The sequence below is a fragment of the Neltuma alba genome, unplaced genomic scaffold, assembly GCF_004799145.2.
Source record: "Neltuma alba isolate B1F8T4 unplaced genomic scaffold, ASM479914v2 tig00012607_pilon, whole genome shotgun sequence".
In the NCBI taxonomy this organism is placed as follows: domain Eukaryota; kingdom Viridiplantae; phylum Streptophyta; class Magnoliopsida; order Fabales; family Fabaceae; genus Neltuma; species Neltuma alba.
Window position 1 is genome coordinate 149,101 of NW_021637052.1, and position 21,031 is coordinate 170,131.

The following is a 21,031-nucleotide window of genomic DNA, read 5'->3' on the forward strand; positions in this document are numbered from 1 at the left end:
GCAACAAATATTTTTATTTTATAATCTCACAAATAAACTATTTATACTTTATCATAATAATTTTATGTATTTTTTTAAACTATTATCACATCAAAAATATAAATTTCAAACACTACTATTCAATAAAGTCCATATCCTTTTCTGTCATTTTACAACTAAACTAACTTTTTTATTAATCATCCAAACAACTTTTAACTTTTTCAACTGACTTTTTATAAGCACCTATCCAAACATAAATCGCATTACACTAACTGACTTTTACTCTAACTTCAGTTACAAAAGTCAGTTGAATTAGAAGTCAGTTTTACCTAACACCAATCCAAACATACCCTTAATCTGTCCCGAGAAGCGTCCGCATTCCGTGCTCATCATGACTGATGAGTACGGCTTGCTCAGCACTCAAAAGTGAGTAGTATGGGATCTTAGGCTACTTTTTTTCCCCCTCACCTTTTTTGGTTTACGGTTTATTTAAAAATATTGTGTTTTATTAGATATTTTTTTCAGGTGTGCCCATAACTTAAAATATTTCCTGATGCAATTATTTAAGACCATAAATTATTTTTTAGGCAAGTTCAGCATCCTAGAAATAATTTTTTATTTATCTATCACCCTAAAATATTTTGTCAAACACATATAGTATCTTAAAATATTTTATGATTCATCTAGTCTTTTTAAAACATTTTTCAAATACATCTAGTATTTTTTTTTGAATGCACATGAAAAAAAATTTTAGAGTATTGGATGAAATTTAATCCAAAAATAATTTTAATATATACTATATCTGGTCTTTAATATAAGAGTTAGTTAGTTAATTTAAAGAGATTAAGAAAACTAATTAAATTAGTTATTTGTAACAAATAAATGTTATCTTTTCTAAAATATCTTTACTAATCAAAAGTATTTGTTAAAACTATCATTATTACAATGACTATTTTAAGAAAAAATAGATAAATATGAGAGATAAACTAAATTAGTATTTTATATTTAAAACCAAAATAAAAATCAAATAAACTCTTATATTAAATATCTTATAACATTTTTTTTTGTGATGAACAAGAAGAGAAAAAAAACAACAACAACAAAAAACTGAGGTCCCACACTGCCAGTGTTTTGAGTGCTAAGCACGCGGAATGTGATTCTGTACGGATATAGAGAGAGAAGATATTAGGAATAAAAAAATGTGCTATTTGATTTTTTTTCATTTAATATTCTTTTTGCCAAGAAAAGGGGAAATTCCTTCCTAATATTCTTTAAAAATAAAAAGAAATATTCTTTAAACGAAAACCCTAAAAAATATATAACATAATTTGGGTTCTTTAATTTATAAAAAAGTTAATATAATTTTTTGTCTTTTAAATTTGTCTTCATTTTGGTTTCGTCTCTTAAGTTTTAAATCACAGATTTTAGTCTCTCAAATAACAAAATAGTTTAAGTTTTTATTAGATTATAGAGATAAATGTTTTAAATAAAAAAACTTAAAGAACCAAATCTTATAATTTGGAATTTAAGAGACCAAAATTAAAATGAGGACAAACTTAAAATTTGTATTAACCTTTTATAAAATTAGACCAAATTTTAACTATTAATTATGAAATATTAGGAAAAAAATACAAAAATGTCCTCTAACTACAAAAAAAAACTCAATTACTGACGAAAGTCAAAATTACTAATGGAATTACTGACGGATTTGCGATGAACATGAATTACTAACGAAATTTCTGACGAAATCCATTCCATCAAAAATTTGAACGTCACTAAATTTATTTGTGATAATTTCTGACACACTTGTGACAGAAATTCTGTCAAAATACCAATAGATTTTTGACAAGTAGTCTCCATCACAAATTTTGCGACGAAATATTTTGTCAAAAATTTGTCATGGAATTTGCCACAGAATATTCCGTCGCTAATCAGCACAAATTTGGCAATTTCAGTTGATTTTTTTAATTATATTTTGCTATTTTAATTTGATTAATCGTCTAGTTTTTTAAGAGGAAACGAAGGACAATTGAATTTGTCAAAAAAAATCAAACATGCTATAATTAAATATATATGTCTTTCACACATCTTGGATGTTTCAAATGTCAAATGTCAAGTAAAAGCTAAAAATAATAATAACAATTGTCAACTATCATTTCCTAAATTTATATTGCTGCTAGAAGGCTCAGATAATCTAATTCCCATTCATTCCAATGCAAACATGATTTTATTATAATTTTGTCTCATCTCTTGATGCTCTTGTCTAATCTGTTGAATCTCCTGTGTAAACTTTGTTATCCTCGTGCACAATTCAGTTTCAATATTAGTATTGATACTTGTGCTGTTGATGGAAGGAGAAGATCTCTGCATACAAATATCATCATCAGTCTCAGATCCAAATCCATAGATGCGGCCCTTCTTGTTTTTACCACCTATAACATCTAACCATATGTTAAATTCTTCCTGATTAGATTGTACACTTGGAGAGCCTCCTTCAGAACTTAGTTCTACCTTTCTCCTTATGAACTCATCCTATAAAACAAAAGGTAACAGGAGTATATGAGATAAGTACATGTTTTGGAAGGCAAGATCCTTTCAACTTAATCCCAACAACAACTAGATCAAGTTAAGTCTAAAAGAAATGAGTGTTATTTTTTAAAAAAAACTAATTACCAAAAATAAAATTGCACAAAGAATAAAAAAAAATACCATAATTCATTAATTTCTAGCATATGATGACATATTCACCAATTCTATCAAATTGAATAATATGCAAATGTAACCCAAGTTCAGCAACGAAGCAAAGTAGATTGGAGAATAGCATGTGTATAAGTTATATAACTTCTAATAAGTCAGATGCAATAAATTTTTGTCTAACACTAGTGTGCCCTTAGAGAGTTAGCATAATCCAATTGATTTTTTATGATAAACATTCAATAAGACTCATAGTACAACTAGTCAGACCTCTAGCCATCAGCACAATTTCAATGATCCAACATGTCAAATATTAGAAACATATACTCATATGAGCTGATTCCGCTCACTGGTCTGCAAATTTTCTAGTTTTATCATTTAAATGTGTCCTCTTGAACAATGCAAACATAGAAGGATCTCTTCCTAACTCCAAAGCCTGCCATTATTTACCAAAATGTATTATACATGCATTAAATAAATAATGATTTAATTTGAGGATAAATTCTTACCAATCTCTTCTTATGCTCAGTATTAGAAATATTTCCACCTTTGCGTTGAGTGCCTCCTGTGGTTGAGGCTCGATTAGCCTTAGCAATCTCACACTTAGCCTTATAATCTTCTGATACCCATATTCTCTCTAACTCGTTCATCACTTGACGCGAAATCCACTTAGCCCTAACTTGTTTTTTATACAAGTCTTGCCTACTAGTATGCATTGTATTTCTCAAAATTTCCGTACACGTTACATTCCAAAATTTCTTAATAGCATGATCATATTGTGGCAACCATTTATATTTTCACTACATAAAGAAACAAAAGAAAAATATAAATTAAACATATGGAGAGGAAAAATTTGAAGACATAAAACAAATACAAATAGAAATAAGATTTACCGCCCATTCATCAAACAACATTTTCTTATATTTAGGCGCTGGAACATGAATGGTCAAATTTTTCTTGAATAACATGAAGAATATTTCACACAGTAGCAACAGCAGAATTAAACTTAATAACAATTTTATACAAAATATCATTATAAATGTTGTTAGCTAGCATTAATATAATAAATTAAGATGTGAAATAATATAAACTTAATGGTGACTTCTGTTTTCTTTTCAGGATATATCTATGTTCGACCATCTGAAGAATCATAACTTGATGGTGAAAAATTAGGAGGGGCCTGAGAAGTAGGGGGATAAGAGTTTTCAGTTCTAAGAGATGGGATTTGAGGAGATGATGCTTGAGGTGATAATGAGGGTCTATTATCTGACTGAGTCATAATTGGAGATAATCCATGGGATGATAAGGGTCTGCTATATTCTTTATTTATAGCTGGAGACCTAGTAGATGTTTCACCTATAGGTAGAGAAGATGTTTGAACAGGAAATTTGTTGAGTTGGTCAAATAGTTATAGAGAAGATGAAGAGCTCAAGTGTACAGCACACATATAAAAGTTTTGTTTCAATGAGGCATCATATGTTGGCACCCTTTTGTCCCACAATAATTTTAATTTATCTATTAAAAGTTGCAGATATACATATATTTTTTCATTTGGGATTACTAGGACCAGGGATGATCACTGTCAAGAACATATATTCTCGTGTTATGCACATCTCAGGTGGTAGATTATATGGAGTAATAATCACATGCCAACAAGAATATTGTCTCTCAAATTACCCAAATGGCATAAATTCATTAGCACATAACCCAAGCCTCACATTTCTTGGATCATATGCAAAGTTTGGATATGTGCTATCCAAAACCTTCCACGCCTGACTTTCAAAGGGGTGAGAAAGGACATTAGAACCTCGACGGTTCTCATAGTGCCATCTTATTTCCTTTGCAATTTTTCCAGAAGCAAACAACCTTTGTAATCTAGGAATGAGAGGTGAGAACCACAATTTCTTTCTTGCAACGTTCTTTTTTCTTCCATGATATTTTTTTGGAGAAATATCTCGTCTCGTAACAAACTTTACATTGGGTTGCACTATCATCAGCTTTATAATACAACATACACCCATTCACACAACAATCAATCTTCTTGTAATCAAGACCTAGTTTTGACACTAACTTCTTTGTTTGGTACAAGTCTATAGGCATACGAGTGTCTTTTGGCTGTGTCTTTCACATTGGTTGGGAGACTAAATTGTAGCTTTGTTGTGACACGTTAGTTGTTGCTTTAATACTCAATAATTACAAAGTTGCTGAAAGTTGAGATTCCTTTTCATGACCTTCCCACAAAGGTTGTTGTGCAGCACGCATCAAGTCATAAAGTGCTCTTACACCAAGATTTGGCATCTACTCAACTCCTTTATCATAGTTATCCCAAAAGCTTAGCCCAGTTGCATCTATTACCATAGTCTTGTATTGACTTTGTTGGTTACCAAATGAACCATGCTCAACATGTAGCGCATCTTCTGGCATTGGACAAATAGGTGAAGGATATTCCGGTCGTCTTTCGCCATAACTAGTCCATATATAGTAGTTTGGCATAAATCCTTTTTCATAAAAGTGTGTCTTCACCTCATCAAAACTTAGATATGACCTATATTTACATTTCACACATGAACATTTAAGCTCTTTCGATGTTTAAGAATAAGGAGATTGAAATGCGTAGGCAAGAAACTCCTCAATGCCTTGCTCGAAATCTATTGTAACCCATTTAGTACTTAAATCAATTCTATTATATATCCATCTTCAATTTTTTAGAACCACCATTCTAATAGAGAAGAATATGATGTAAATAGTAAGAATCAAAGCAAGTAGGGAATATATATATATATATATATATGGCAAAAGAAAACTACTATATGAAAAACCTAAGATTAAACACCAATTAAAACAATGAGTAATTATATATATCCCAGATTTTTCGCAGTAATGTTTTCCTTTTAAATTTTGCAATATATTACTACTTTAAATTCTTTATAGTTATTTAAATCAATTAAAATGATGTGATTTGAAGCAACTTTATCATATATGTCATGCAATTTAAGGCGTGGGGTTTTTTTTAATGGGTTTATTACATCAATTTCTTTAAGACAATGAAATTGTACGTTGCCATGGCCTAGTGCCTAAATATTACATAATTTTCATTTGAATTATTTGATATTATGGAATTTTCAAATTTATTGGTATGTATAAGTGATTTTCTCAAACTTTAAGCAAAATAGTCATGTTAGTAGTATGCATACATTAAAGGAAGTTGATTGACTTTTGGACTTGGTGGATTTTAGTATTGATTATTTCTTTGTTAATCTTTTGTGTGTGGGTGTTTAGATGCTTGGAACTATTGGCTTTTTGCAGCTTCTCTCTTTGTTCATCACGTGTATCCCATCAAGTGTGAGTAGGCAATTTTTTTTTTTTAGGGTTGTGAGATACAAGAACAGCTGAAGTTGAATTCTCTGTATTTATCATTCATATACACTTAGAGAGTAAAAGTGACAAAAGAATAAGACTATTCTTTCAACCAGCAAATAAGATTGTATTTGGGCTTGTATTTCATCTTTAAGTTAGTTTCTAATAATAAACATTAAATGCTTTTTGACACAAGCATGCGCGCATGTATTGGCCATTTCCAGAAAAATCAACCTAAACAAAAGTATTAGAGAGGAGGAAAAGAGAATAAGAACCAGCTAGTATCACTTGCAGGACACTAATAATTAGAGAAAAAAAGAATAAGAATAATTGGGACTTCAAGCTTTTTGTTTGTGAGGTGAATCAATTGATCCTTTATTTTTATGAAAGACGATATGTTATTGACGGCGATAAGTTTACGCACAATACATCCCAAAATGTAAGCATCAAATAACTAAATCACACAAGAATCTATTTTGCACACTCTGAAGTTCATGGCAAAAGAAGACAAGTTAAATACCACATAATAAGAACACACAAAGCAATAGACCAAACATATAACAGTAGCAATATAACACTAATATATTTCAAGCTTAAAACTTTCATGACCTATCCAAAAATTTGTTTGACTCTTAAAGACCCAATATAGCAAAATAGAGCAAGATTCCAAATTATTATAGATTCAATGAAGAAGCAGGAATAGAGGATTGCAATTCATATACATAACTTACCTTACAGGACAAAGGTTGTGACAAGAAGAGAAATGCTAGTCTTGGAGCAAGAAAAGGTCTCACAGCTGTAGACTAAAACTTCCACAACCAACCAGAAAATGTATCCTCAACTCTCATCCATCCAATATAGCAAAAGGAAGTAAGGTTTGAAATTATTACCGATTGAATGAAAAAGAAAGATTAGGGGACCAAAAACCATATATAAAACTTACCTGGAAGGGACGACAGTTGCAAAGACAAGGAAAATGATGGTCATCGAAGACTGAAGCACGAACAGCAACAGATTGAAACAGAGAAGAGGAGTGGAATAAGTCAGCGACACCAAGCTATTGTTTGAGAAGGAGAGAAGTCGAGTGATTGCGTGGGGTTTAGAGCTGGACGAATGGTGAAAGACGACGATGAAGTACTGGAGGACGTCGAGCTTAATGGTGATAATGGAGGATGCCGTCACCATCAAAGCCTGATGGAGGAAGAAGTCACAGCTTTTGGTTCTCAGGTGAACGGCACTATCTAGTTTGGTGAAGAGGAGATGGACAGCATCGATAGTGTTGGTGGATGAAGGGAATTTTGATGTTGGTGTCAACGATGGAGGAGAAGGGAGAGGCTGATGACGACAATGAAGAATATGGATGAGCTCGACGATCAGTGGAGAAGGAGCTGGACGATGGTGTGCTACTGGCTAGGATTCCAGAGGAAGAAGCCGCCGTCCCCCCGTGTTGAAGAAGAAGTGATTTAGATAGTGCCCTAGCTCATTCCAAACGCAGCAGTTTTGGTTTTCACTGACTTTCTTCTTTTTTTTTTTTTAAAACATTTTTTTCCAACTTTTTAATTCCTTTCCAATATAATATAATAACCCAAAATCAATACTTTTGTCCTAGTCACCTGCAAAATAATGAGATAATAGGATAAAGTCCTAGAAATCATTATTTAAGAGCAAAGATAACACTATAACAAAAATACCCTTTTAAGCTCCATTTTAATAAACTCAATTTTTATTTCAAATTAACCATAATAAATGTAATTTAGCTCATTTTAGTTGATAAGAATCCCTTAAAAGATATAAAATAACAAAGTAAAATATGGTTTTATCAGTGTTACAAAGGAGGGTGAATCATTAGAAGAAAGAGAAGAGAAAAGTTAAATTTTTTTTTTTGCAAAAATAAAGTCTCAAATTAAATGGGTTAATGGAGGGAAGGTGAAAATCTTTAGAGAAAGAATAAATTTAGCCTTCTAATAAATGAAATATGGTTTCTTCAAAAAAAAATTGTCAAAATTAGATTTTATAAATTATAAGTCTAAATTTAAGTCTTACTATTTTTCACACACAAGAACAATAATATTATATTTAGAATAATATTATAATATTTAGCTATTTGTTTTCAATCTATATCTAGCCAACTTGATATTAATGTTGATATATTTTGTTGGTATAATTTGATTTATATTAATTTGTATTAAAAGTGTGCTTTGACTATTAGATATGGTGGACTAACTTTAAACAAAAAAAAAGGAAAAAAGAAGAAGAAGAAGCTATTTTCATATTTACCATTTTTATTTACATAAGATTCTAATTTTTATTTATTAGTAATTCATTAAATATATGTTTTTTATGTTATGGTAAAACCTTCAAATTGTATTATCTGTAAATAGTTGTTAATATTAATTTTCTAATTTATTATCTATCAAATACCAGTTTAATTTTTTTTAATATCTTTTGAAATGATTGGATATTTTTATTTTAAAAATTTCCATATATTTTTAAAAATAGATAAGATATTTATATATAATATAACATTGACAGCATCTAATTACATGAAGATGTGGAGTAAAAAGGAAGAATAACATTGTCATGAATAAATTACAAGAGATGATACTTAGGATTCATGCATCTCTCACATTTTAATGAGGATTGGTATAAATCATTATCATGTACAATCAAATCATAAGCATTTTGTTAAATTAACAGGACTTGTAATTTTTTAATCAAAATTATCGAGTCTAAATCCTCAAAATATAAGTATGTTACATATTTGGTAGGAGAATTTTGTTATTCTTTACGGTTTCATGAAACTCAATACTAATAAGTTAGCAATATTGTTATACATTATTCCATGTAAATATTTGCTTTGCACCCATTATATTCTTCATATGATATTCTCTCAAGATTAGTAAAATCCAATTTTGTCTCTAATATTTATTCTTCTATATTATGATCAATAATATTAAGTTAATTTTCAAATAGTCACAATCAACCAATAACTCAAAATATAATTTTTACTTTTTCATACTTAAAGCAATCAAGTGCATAGATCGAATTATTATAGTTCACCAATGCCTATAGGATTTCACTATGTCCCTTTACGAAATTTTCATTTTCTTTTTTCTTACATAATGGAGTCTTTTACCTCATAAAATATAGAACGACTACATTTTATAAGATCAAATATATAAAATTTCTAATAACAACTAATATCTTGGGGAAAAGAAATTAACATTTCTGATAGAATTAGCCAAGGACAACATTCCATCAGTAATTTCTACTAGAAATTCGTCGAAACTTCCATAGTTAAATTTACTGACGGATTTCTCATGGAATTTGCCATGGAATTGCAATAGAAATTACCTACAGAATATTTACATGACTAATTATATCAGAATTAATTTACCAACGGAATTACCCGTAGGTAATTTTGTTGGTAATTTCCGTCATCAATCAGTGGCAAATTCTATCATTAATATTTTTTATGAAATTTGCCACAGTTTTCTGACAAAGTTTTGGGCTAGAATTTATTCCGTCGATGATTCAATGTTTTTTTTGTGGTGTCTTTTTTTCCCCCCTCCCATCTGGCCCCCTCTCTTTTTTTCCCTTCTCTCCTTCTTCCTTTTTTCTTCTTTCTCTTTCCTCCTTCTTTTCTCCTTCCCATTCTCAGCTTAAAAAGTTCATTTCTGTTGGCGAAAACTATGAGCAAGATGATCGGGCTGAAATAGAGTGCATATACTCATATACGGGTTATCAAATGGATTATTGAAGTGTCCTCCTACGCATATTTTTAACTGGTGATTACCAGATATTTTCTGAATGGGAGGAGTTTGTTCTCGGAAGCAAGAGCAGGACATTGAAGATAGTCCTTAAGAAAGTGTTTCGCGAAAATATCAGAGATGTTGGGTTTCCATGTTCTATATGAGGTGTTTGCTTACATAGCAACATGTGGGAAATTTGGGTTCCTTGAATGATCATTGATGCTCTGTTTGGCGTGTGAAGGAATGACAAACGGTTATTAATTAGGCTGTGGGTGAAGTAAGATTTTGTTTCTTCCATTACTCCTCCACTATATCTTTAATCTTATAACTCATTTCCATTCACATTCATGTGACTTATTACTCACTATCTATCATTTAAATATAAATGAAACCTATGTGTAAAACTATGACTATAAATAGGGCATATCATTGTGTTGTGATGCAAGTGAAAGAAAGTGAAGTAAGTGAAGAAATACAATATCATTCTTTTTTTTTGTTTATATCTTTTCTCTAATCTACTTTCTTTCTTGTCTAATTGTTAAGTTGATTTTGGTTCTAAATATAAGATCTATTTCTCATATTTATCAATTTTTTCTAAATTATCCCTGTGGATACTTCCTTAACCATAATCAAGTAGGAAATAGAGAGAGGATATTAAGAAAGATAATTATAGTGTTTTAGGAAAAATATGTCATATTTCTTATAATTAACTAACTTACCTAAGTTCTTTAATATAATCAAATTAGTTAAATAAGTCTTATATTAATGACCGGAATAATAACATATTACTCCTCCGGTCCTTAATATAGGACCCAATTCTTGAGTTGGTTTTGGTCCTAAATATAAGACCTATTTCTCATATTTATTAATTTTCTCTAAATTACCCTTATGGACACTCCTTTAACCATAATTAAATAAAAGAGGAATAGGAGGTATTAAGAAATATGATTATGGTATTTTAGGAAAAACATGTCACATTTCTTATAATTAACTAACTTATCTAACTTCCTTAATCTAATCAAATTAGTTAAATGGGTCTTATATTAAGGATCGGAGGAGTATTATTTTTTAAATTTCTTTGCACTAGTGCCCACCACATCGGGAGTCCTTCGAACACCGGCTAACCGGAACTACACGCTTGTTGGCACAAAATTGCTATTATTATTGTCACCAAAAAAAAAATTGCTATTATTAGATTGGACAGATTCAATTATTAAAAATATCAAATTAACTCTAAAACCTCTTGATAAATATTCTGTAGTTACTCTTGATTAGATCTAACAATAGTTAATTATAATCGCTAATACTCCTCCGGTCCTTAATATAAGACCCATTTAACTAATTTGATTAGATTAAGGAAGTTAGGTAAATTAGTTAATTATAAGAAAAGTGACACATTTTTCCTAAAACACCATAATAATCTTTCTTAATACCCCCTCTCCCTCTTCTACTTGATTATGGTTGAGAGAGTATCCATAGGGGTAATTTAGAAAAAATTGATAAATATGATAAATGAGTCTTATATTTAGGACCAAAACCAACTCAAGAATTGGGTCCTATATTAAGGATCGGAGGAGTACTTAAAAATTATATAGTTGAATTAAAAAAATTGGGATTTTAATACGGATTTTTTTTCTATATTTATTTTTTTAAGAAAAACTCCAAGTCTAAAGTGATGAAGTATATATAATTTGAGTCATGGTATTAATACCGATTTTATTCTGTTAAATGGAAGACACCATAACCCATTACTAGTGGCTACATTTTAAAAAGTGCGCCTCTGTTTTAATTTAAGCAACCAAATAGCATAGTTACAACCATCTTTAATTTATAATTAAATTTGAAAGCCCATGCATGGTTAGCAAAACAAGTAGCAAATGTTGTTGTTATTCTGACTTTCTTGAATATAATTAGGCCAAATTAAATGTACAAAAACAAAGATGAAATAAGAGAGAAGATATGTATATTGAAAAGATAAAAAATTAATAACCATTATTAATAATATCACCTAAATCATCATTAAAATGTATAAAAAAAGGCGACCCAGTGCTCAAATCTCTCCCTAGGGTTTTCAGGATTTGAATCTCTAGGTCACATGAGAGCAATCTTACCATTACTCCAAGAGTCACATTTATATGAATATATAAAATTTAGAGAAAACTAATTTGGAAGGTCTTATAGTTTTTTTGGATTTTGAATTAGGTCTCTACACTTTTTTTTTCTTTTTATCGACTCCTTAAACTTTTTACTGTTAGGCGTGTTAATTCTTCTTGTTAAATAAGTGCTAACACCGTTAAATATGTCTGTTAAAATGCCTGAAGCATTTACTTTTATCTCATTCCACTCCTTCGCTCATGCCTCAATATCTTCTCCTTCACCATCCAACATTACCGCTATTTGGAGCGTCCAGTATTTGAGCTGTATCTACTTCTTTGGTCAATAAAAAAGTTGTTCGGTCTTCTATTTTCATTGGTTTGCTCTATATTTTTGTTTGTGAAAAGGCCATTGATTCTGGGCAATACTGTGGATATATATTGATAGTAGGTTAGTTGCTATGAAGGAAAAGCCTGGCACTGGTTTAGTAAGCATTTCAACCAAACACTACTGTGCTGGTGTTACCCAAATGAAGATTTTTTTAGAATAATGTTATTAATCAAAGGAGTACATTGATTTGTTCTCAACACAAGAAAAAACACCTTTAGAGATAGTACTCAATATAATAAAAATCTGGATATAATAATAACACTCGTGAGGTTGATGATTTTCATGAGATTCTCTTGATCATCCAATTGGCCTTTCTCAATTTGACAATATGTGCTTTGCTCTTGCACATAATACTAATCCAACATCCCACCTTCAATTATAGTTCTCCTTATTAGAGAAATTTGAAAAGCAGTAACTATAGCAATGTTGCATTTGTTTCATTGCCCGCAGATATCAATGCCTCAAAATAACTCTGTTTTTCTTTTTTTGATACACGAGAAAGTTAACTCTATTTTTCTATTACTAAAACAGGGGCAAGCTTTATGACTTTACAAGCACCAACTAATTATTTTCATTTTGTACAATTCTAATTTCTTTTATCAACTTGATTACTTTTCAAATTCTTTATGTGTTGTTCACTTTTGATCTATACATGCCTCTACTTTTTCTTTTTCTTTTTTTTTCTTTCTCTTGTTTTGGTTGAATAAGTAGCTTGATATTGCGATATGGTATAGTTCATCGTGATATTGGTTTTAACAATTTCTAGTGAGCTTCTTATCAATATATATATATATATATATATATAATAACAAGAAGAAGAAAACTAAGGATGAAGATGAAGAGAAGGTAGTGATGAAAAACAAAATGGGAGTAGAAGGTAAGGGGTAGTGTATTAATTGAAGGGTCAAGGTGCAGTCATTGGTATGAACAGAAGAAGGCAAAGGTTTGTTAGCAAACTCTTTTGTGGGTTACTCCAGTGTGGGCCAGGAAAGCTTAATCATTGGAGGCTCAAAACCGGAGTCAACCTAGACGATGATGAAGGCCATAATTCATATGTGGATGATGGATCTTGGATTCAGTGCATGTTAACAGCAATTTTTAACGGTGTTAGCATTTATTTAATAGTAGGAATTAACATATCTAATGGTAGAAAGTTTAAGAAGTCAATCAAAAGAAAAAAAAAAAGTATAGGGACCTAATTCAAATTTGAGGTAAATTGTAAGGACCTCTAAATTTATTTTCCCTAAAATTTATATGAAACTGTATTTCTCAATCACATATGTTCAATTTGTCTTTCTCAATCACATATGTTCATTAGTGCGGTTTGTTTTGTTTGTGTTTACTTTTTATTTGGCTTAATATCATTTTTAATCTTTGAAATTTTACATTATTTTAGTTGTGGTTTTTAAAATTTGATTTCATTTTAGTTTTGATCCCTAAAATTTTAAATCTAAAATTTAATCTCATTTTGATTATACTTCTTATTTTAAAGACTAAAAACACTATTTTAGAAAAAAAAATTTAACGGATCAAAATGAAATAAAATTTTAAAGATTAAAACTAAGACGAAATTAAATTTCAATTACTTTTTTAATTTGCGAGTTATAATTTTCTCTCACTGTAAACAGGTGCCAGTGTTCCGCCAGAACACGCATAGCCGCTAGGGCTGCACATGGGCAGGGCTGGGCAGGGCAGGACCCTTGCCCGATGCCCAGCCCGAAAAATGAACGGGCTTGAAAATGCAGCCCATTGCCTGGCCCTGTCCATGAAAAGCCCTAGTAAGTTTGGGCTGGGCAAATGCGGGCTGGGCAGGGCGGGCTTCCATGCCCAGCAAATCAATATACTATATTACTTAACTAGTTATTTATGTTCTTCTAGGTAATCTAATGTAACTTTATATTAAAATGGCAACTTGACCTTAATTTAGTTATTTCTAATTAATATATTATGAAACAACATTTTATAGTAGCTAAGAGGAGTAAATTATGACAAACAAAAATGTTGTTAGTATACTTTATTAAACTTAATTGCTTTTCTAGTTTCTAAAATTTCTCAACCAAATGTAAATATTTTTTTTTTCCATAACTCCCAAATACTCATAAGAGCATGGATCAATTATATAAATTGCTAATGGTCATAATGTTTGTACTAAAAAAGAAAATGGTTATACAAATTGCAGTAAATGATAACAAGTTTACTCTCAAAATCATTTGAAAATAAATAAGTATAATGAATATTGAATATTGATGCAACAATGTGTTTGATTCAGGAGATAAATATGAGACAAATAAAATATATATAAATAAAATTATATATATTTTTGCGGGCAGGGCCAAATGGGCAGGGCAGCATACCGTGCCCGATGCCCAGCCCTGCCCGACAATTTGCCCAGCCCAAACATGCCCGATATATCTTTTGGGCCAATTTTTTTAGGACGGGCTGGGCATTTTCTTGCGGGCTTGGGCGGGCATAGCGGGCCACTGGGCTCCATGAACACCCCTAATAGCCGCGAAGAATTGGATGCCAAAAAGGAATGAAGAGAAGAAGAAAAGACGAAAGGGAGGGATCGGACTCTTCAAGGTCAAGTCAAGCTTCAATATTATGAAGTGCGATGCGATTGGAATTCCTGCGTGTTACTGTGAGACACTTGTCAAAGTTTCTCCCAAAAATCGCATTCTTTTTTACCGTATGTTTTTTAAATAATGAAAGGAGAATATAATTAAGCAAAATCCAATTCTATTTCATTTTCATTATGTTGATGTTTAATTTTTCAATCATGTAAGTGTTGTTATTGTAAGACAATATGATGTTTTTTTTTTTCTTTCATGTAATTGTTGTTATTGTAAGTGTTGTGGCCATAATAGCAATAATATTAATAACAACACTTACATAGAAAATAACAACATTCTTATAGTTAATAACAAAAAACCAGTATAGCTATGCGACAACTATTTTTTAACTAAGTTAACTTGTTATTTTTAATTATAATCTTGTTAAATCCACATACTAAAGATGTTATTTTCAAATAAAGACTTCTTATTTTGCTTGTATCCTAAAGGGAGAAAGAAGAATATTTTATTTGTATTGCAAAAATGGTTACTGTCAAACACATATTGATTTTTTTGTTATAGGTGATAACATTGTTGTTATTTAATTTTCACTAAATTGTGAAAATTGGCATTAACTTAGGTTTTAGCAAAAATTGACATTACTTTCGCAATTTAGTTGTCAATAACAAGTTTAGTATGGGAAAAAACAAATGTTGAAAATCTTTTCATATTAACTTAAATGTTTGCAAAAATTAGTATTATTTTCACAATTTAATTGCCAATAACAAGTCAAGTATGAAAAATAACAAGTGTTGAAAAGTTATTCGGATTAATTTAAGTTTTAGTAAAAATTAGCATTATTTCTACAATTTAATTACCAATGAGAGGTTTAATATAAAAAATAATAAACGCTAAAAAGCTATTCACAATAATATAGACCTCTTTGCTAAAACTCGTCAGGGATTTATGCATAATTCTTCCATATGTGGGATTTGTCATTGATAAATTTGGCAAAACAATCAAGCAGTACATTCCAATAATGGAACACAAGGAGTTTCGTTAGTTCCACTTAGAATTTTAGATTTATTCCATTATTCCTCTTATCTCTTAGCCATTGGATGACTCTCTCCCCCCCTCCCTTTTTCTCCATACACACACAGGGCACAAGGTGCGTGTTGTCCCTCACCAATAAGTCAGAAGCTACCCTTGTTTGCAAACCAAAAAGAATCATCATAGCAATCATCAACAGCCCTATGGCTTCTTCAACATATTCGCCGGAAACCGACGATAGAATCAGGAAAATTATAATAACTCTCGTCATTAATGCACTACTTCTGGTTCTAATTATAAGACTACAAACGAGGTCTTATAATCAGGACCGGAGATAATAAGATCTAGTTGACTAATTTGGAAAGATTAAGAAGATTATTAGTTATTTGTTATAAATAGATGTTGCCTTTTCTAGAATATCTTTTCTCATCATGTATATTAACTAGAATTATCATTTGATGAAACCTTTAACATGTGCAACTATTACAAAGACTACTTAAAAAAAAGAATAAATATGAAAGACAAAATAAATATATTTATGACTAAATTGAAAGTCAAATAAGTTCTTATAATAAAAAATGGAGGTAGTATTATTTACAAGGATTCGCAGAAACCATCATCATACGCAAATATAATAATTTCTATTGAATTAATCTTTTTCTTCTACCTTCTTCTCAGTATCCTCCATCCCCTAAGATCATCGATGGGTCCCTCATTGCTCAGAAGCTACACCCTCAGCACTCAGGCATCTTCACCGTCCGTTCACAATCATAGGCCCCTCAACATTTGGTGTTTACCCCATCTCTCTTCCCTCTCATCACTACTTCCCTACCCTCCAGGTTCATTTCCACCGATCATATCACTTGGAATTGATATGCCGAGAAAGAGGGGTTATGGATGGAGAGGTGGGATGAGTAAGGAGAGGATACTACTACAGAATGAGAAATACTTAACGATTATTTTAGATCATATTTGACCGTTAAAAACCGTCAAGTATACCTGTGTCATATATTTTGACAACAAATATTTGACGGTTATTAACCGTCAAATATTTTGGTAATATTTGACAGTTTTAACCGAAGAACCGTCAAATATTTTTCTAGAATACTTGATAGTTACTAGTAAAACCGTCAAGTATTGTCCAACAATTTTAAGCAATACTTGACGGTTACCATTAAAACTGTCAAGTATTAATATAATACTTGACATTTACTACTAAAACCGTCAAGTATCATTACAATACTTGACGGTTTAACATAACAACCGTCAAGTATTATGGATTTTTTTTTTAATAAGGGTTCTACTTTGCTAGCAGCTCCCCTGTAATTATGAAACCTCATACAAAGTAGTATTATTCAACAGAACCAGGCCAGCATTCAAACCAATAATTCAACCATATGAATGTAACCACACGTATGAGGTAGAAATTTACTTTATACACATCTTAATTAATAGGAAACCAACTATCATATTAAAAGAACATGTGTTTAAGGCAAGTAAAAATTTTGGACAAGTACAAAAAGCAAAAGCAAAAGGTGAACTAAAACCAAAATTGGCCAATTGCCAAAGTTGTTCAATGCCAAAAACCAACAACAAAAAATGAACCAAAACCAAAATTGAAACCAAAGCTATACATGTCGTTCTACTTCCCTATCTATTTTGTGCCCACTGACGGTATAAGGCCATTACCAACTCTTCAATGATTTCTTCCATCTGAGCGGATGAATACACTGTGCAATATGTGTCGGCAAAGTATTGTATGCAACCACAAATTACATTGAAGTTAGATATAAATGTAAAGTTACAATAAGTACAATTCTTAAATATATAAATTGAACTTTAACAAATGCATATTACCTGCATAGGGATTGTGTCAGCATTGTGCATAATTATCTCCTTCATGAATTTTATCACATAATACCCACAATCGGAGCTTTTTTCGGCTAATGTGGGCACTGTAAAGAATGGAAAAGAAAATAATATTAGTCAATCATATAAATAAACCATATTTAGTAGAATAATAAATAATGGTAATGAATACCTTCACTTTCTTCCACAAGAAGATATTGTCAAATTGGCCATTTTTTACCGAGGGACAGGGTAAGGCTTGATTTGTGCGGTATAGCCACAAAGCCCTAAAAAGATAATAAAATTGAATATTAATGATTGTTAAAAATTAGATTGAAGTAAGAAATTAAATTAAATTTAAATAATAGATATAAATGTTACTTATTGAATAATGAAACCATAAATGGTCAATTGGTTAGATTCCCATGAAGAGAATTGAGATACCAAATCCTCAGCTTTGTGAGATTGACCACAATCAACATCCAGTGTCCCCTAAGTATAAGAAAGACAATTAGAACAATTACAAAATATTTGAAAAATAAAAGAATTTGAGAAAGTTCAGGATACTACGTACCCTTGACAGTAAGGCGCCAAAAACAAAGTCTCCCTAGTCTTTGCTGCCCTAGAAATGAAGATATCCACTAAGTCTTTGGATAACTCTTTCTTCTTCATATCAGGTCCATGGCCAACAAAAGTGTGGGGGCTGATAATCTTGAGCTTGCCATCAAAGCCACTAGGGATTATAAAGTCCTTGAAAAGATACCTAAATCAACAAACAAAGATATCAATAGAATAAATGCTCAAGTACTTAAGTATTTAGTTAAGGTTTTAACAAATACTTGATATAAAAGTTACAGGCATTTGTGCCAGTCATTCCATGCGTCAAAATTTCTTTCAATACGTCATTTGTGACGTACTCTAACAAGGGTTGACCATAGACCCCTGGCTCAAACTCTAGGAGAATCACAAAATTCTCGCCATGTTATAATCTAGCCCCAACTGCATATTCCTCAAGACATATTCGGAATCTTGATGATACCACTTGAATGGGCTCAAAGGGCTGCTTCTATGGCGATGATAATGAGTGATTGCCCAATAGGCTCTTCTTCCCCTTAGACTAATAAACAGACTGTTAGTAATTAAAACGGAGTTTATTTTAAATCAACAAAAGGTTTCAACCTATACATATATACCTTTAAAGGATGTCATAACATAAGAAGATGGCCAGGCTAAGCAACAAAGCTACCCACTGCTTCAACCACTGTCTCTGCATCTAGGGTAGGCATCGGAAGGGCATAATTAGGACCAATAGTAGTGTTCAATTGTACCCTCACATGATTAGCAAGGAGAGGCACATTATGAATCATGCTCTCCCCCGGTAAATTGAACATGCGGCTTGTTGCAATAGTGTGATGTTTAGGGCTATTCACCACATAGTGAACGTCCGCTTCACCCTGATTTAACATAGGAGACAAGTTAGTGTGATATGAAAAATAATTGAATGTAATTTTATAAACATAAGAAGTATAATACCTCAAGTAGCAAGGGGAATGTGCAGCTGTCATTGCCATTGGGCTGAGATTCGGAGCCTGCTGTGGTGCTTGATTCTTGATCAACTGCTCTATTAAGAGCGCTTGTGCTTTAACTTGCTCCTTTAACCAGTATGTTTCTTCCTTTAGCTCCATAAACGCAGTAGAGGAAGATGTGCATGATGAAGAGGGCTTTTGTAGGTACCCTACTAATCCCTCTTAGTGACTCTATAATCAACGCCTCTAAGAAGACTAGGATGATCAAGAGTCCCCAATGTCCTCCTCAATATATCCTAGTCATCTGCAGAATATGCCCCTTACGAAACTTCCTGGGACAAGCTCTCCTAGGCAACAAACATTGTTAGTATTCATACTTTAAGATATTTGATAAGAATGTGAGGATTATTTAATTTAGAATAATACTCACCATCTTATCCACAACCTCCTTGACGCGAGGATTATTAATTTGGCCATCTTTATTTTGCCTGGCCAATACTCATAGCATCTAATAGGATACAGTGACATCTAATTCCTCCTTCTAGGTCACCTCTTCCTCAAGGCCCGCATATCCCAAGCGCCCCGTTCGGTAGGGATATTCATTCTTCTTTACCTTTTCCTTATTTTGGAGGCTTAATTCCTACAAAAACAAAGTAGATTCATAATTAAACAGTATATAAATTAAACAAAATAGACTATTTAATTTAGAATTACGTGAGGATTATTACTTGAAATTAACTATCACAATATGACATAACAAAAGCAGCCCAATCCTCTGGTTTGACCCAATCTTGTATCAAGCTGGGAACCTCAGACTCATTGGCTGTGGAAGGATCCTTCAAGTTCACAAAATATCAGAAAGAGCGTAGTGCCCTCCTAGCCTTCCCCAAAACAAACTTCTTCCTGCTCTCATCTATATCAAATCCAGATTGCAAAACACATAAAACAACACATTAGTGTAAGGCAACTTGTAAGAAAATAAAATTTGAGTTGTTATAATATATTACCCATACATTTGTCCAAATAGCATCTTGCATTGAATGATCAACCCTCCTCCAGTGCTGTATTGTAATGGGCATGGTGCTTTGTGCCACTGTCCTAATATGGCTGATAAATTTATTTAACCATACAACTTGTCCTTTATTATTTCACCGTATTACAAATTTATTTCCTTCCATTCGAGCTTTCACCGCCTCTTGCATGACATAAAGGCCCCTCTATATGCGTGCTGCCTTGTCCTACAGCTGTCTCTCCTAGTCAGAGGCATCCCTGGGCTGAGATGGATGATTGATGCTAGATCCACTATCGTCTTCCATTTGCAATGAAATTCAATCAAACAAAATGAATTAGAGCCCTTAAATGAAAATAAAGTCATTAGTGACAAAATTCACTTAAATAAAATTAAAAAAAATAAAAGTTAATTAAAGAAAGTAATAAGAGAATTTACATGCATGTTTAGGTAGATCTTTTCCTTTTTCTACTCTTAGATTTTTGTATATTCTTCTTGGTTTGAATTGTTTTGATCTTCTTGCGAAACACTTTCCTCCTCTTTGAAATCCATATTCCGTCGTTGTGATTATGCCTGACGTACATGGATTCATTTTCATTTAAAAGAGATTCAAGTGATGTCCCTTGAAATGGATCATCTTCAATTACATTGTCTTCATATCCCATCTCCACATTCATTTTATTGGTCAACAAAACAAAAAACCATCCTTTAGTAGCTGGGTCTGAGAGATGAAGAACTTGTGTAGCTTGTGAAGCCAAAATGAAAGCCTCTTCTTTGTTTCAT

At 31.6% G+C, this 21,031-nt stretch overlaps 1 protein-coding gene across 1 annotated transcript; it reads right to left on the reverse strand.

Annotated features, from left to right (window-relative positions):
• Positions 1 to 2,184: 2,184 nt before the first annotated feature.
• LOC114729151 (uncharacterized) lies at positions 2,185 to 3,323 on the reverse strand. The gene is made up of 2 exons (XM_028916123.1): positions 3,183 to 3,323; positions 2,185 to 2,511 (listed from the first exon to the last, which is right to left on the reverse strand). Exons 1-2 carry the CDS (start codon positions 3,321 to 3,323, stop codon positions 2,185 to 2,187), a joined length of 468 nt encoding a protein of 155 aa, XP_028771956.1.
• Between the last annotated feature and the right edge of the window lie 17,708 nt (positions 3,324 to 21,031).

Excerpts from the sequence above, each read along its gene's own strand:
- LOC114729151 (XM_028916123.1), bottom strand. The coding sequence starts at position 3,323 with ATGAACGAGTTAGAGAGAATATGGGTATCAGAAGATTATAAGGCTAAG. Across the intron at positions 2,512-3,182 it reads CTGAGCATAAGAAGAGATTG|GATGAGTTCATAAGGAGAAA; the intron begins GTAAGAATTTAT and ends TTTGTTTTATAG.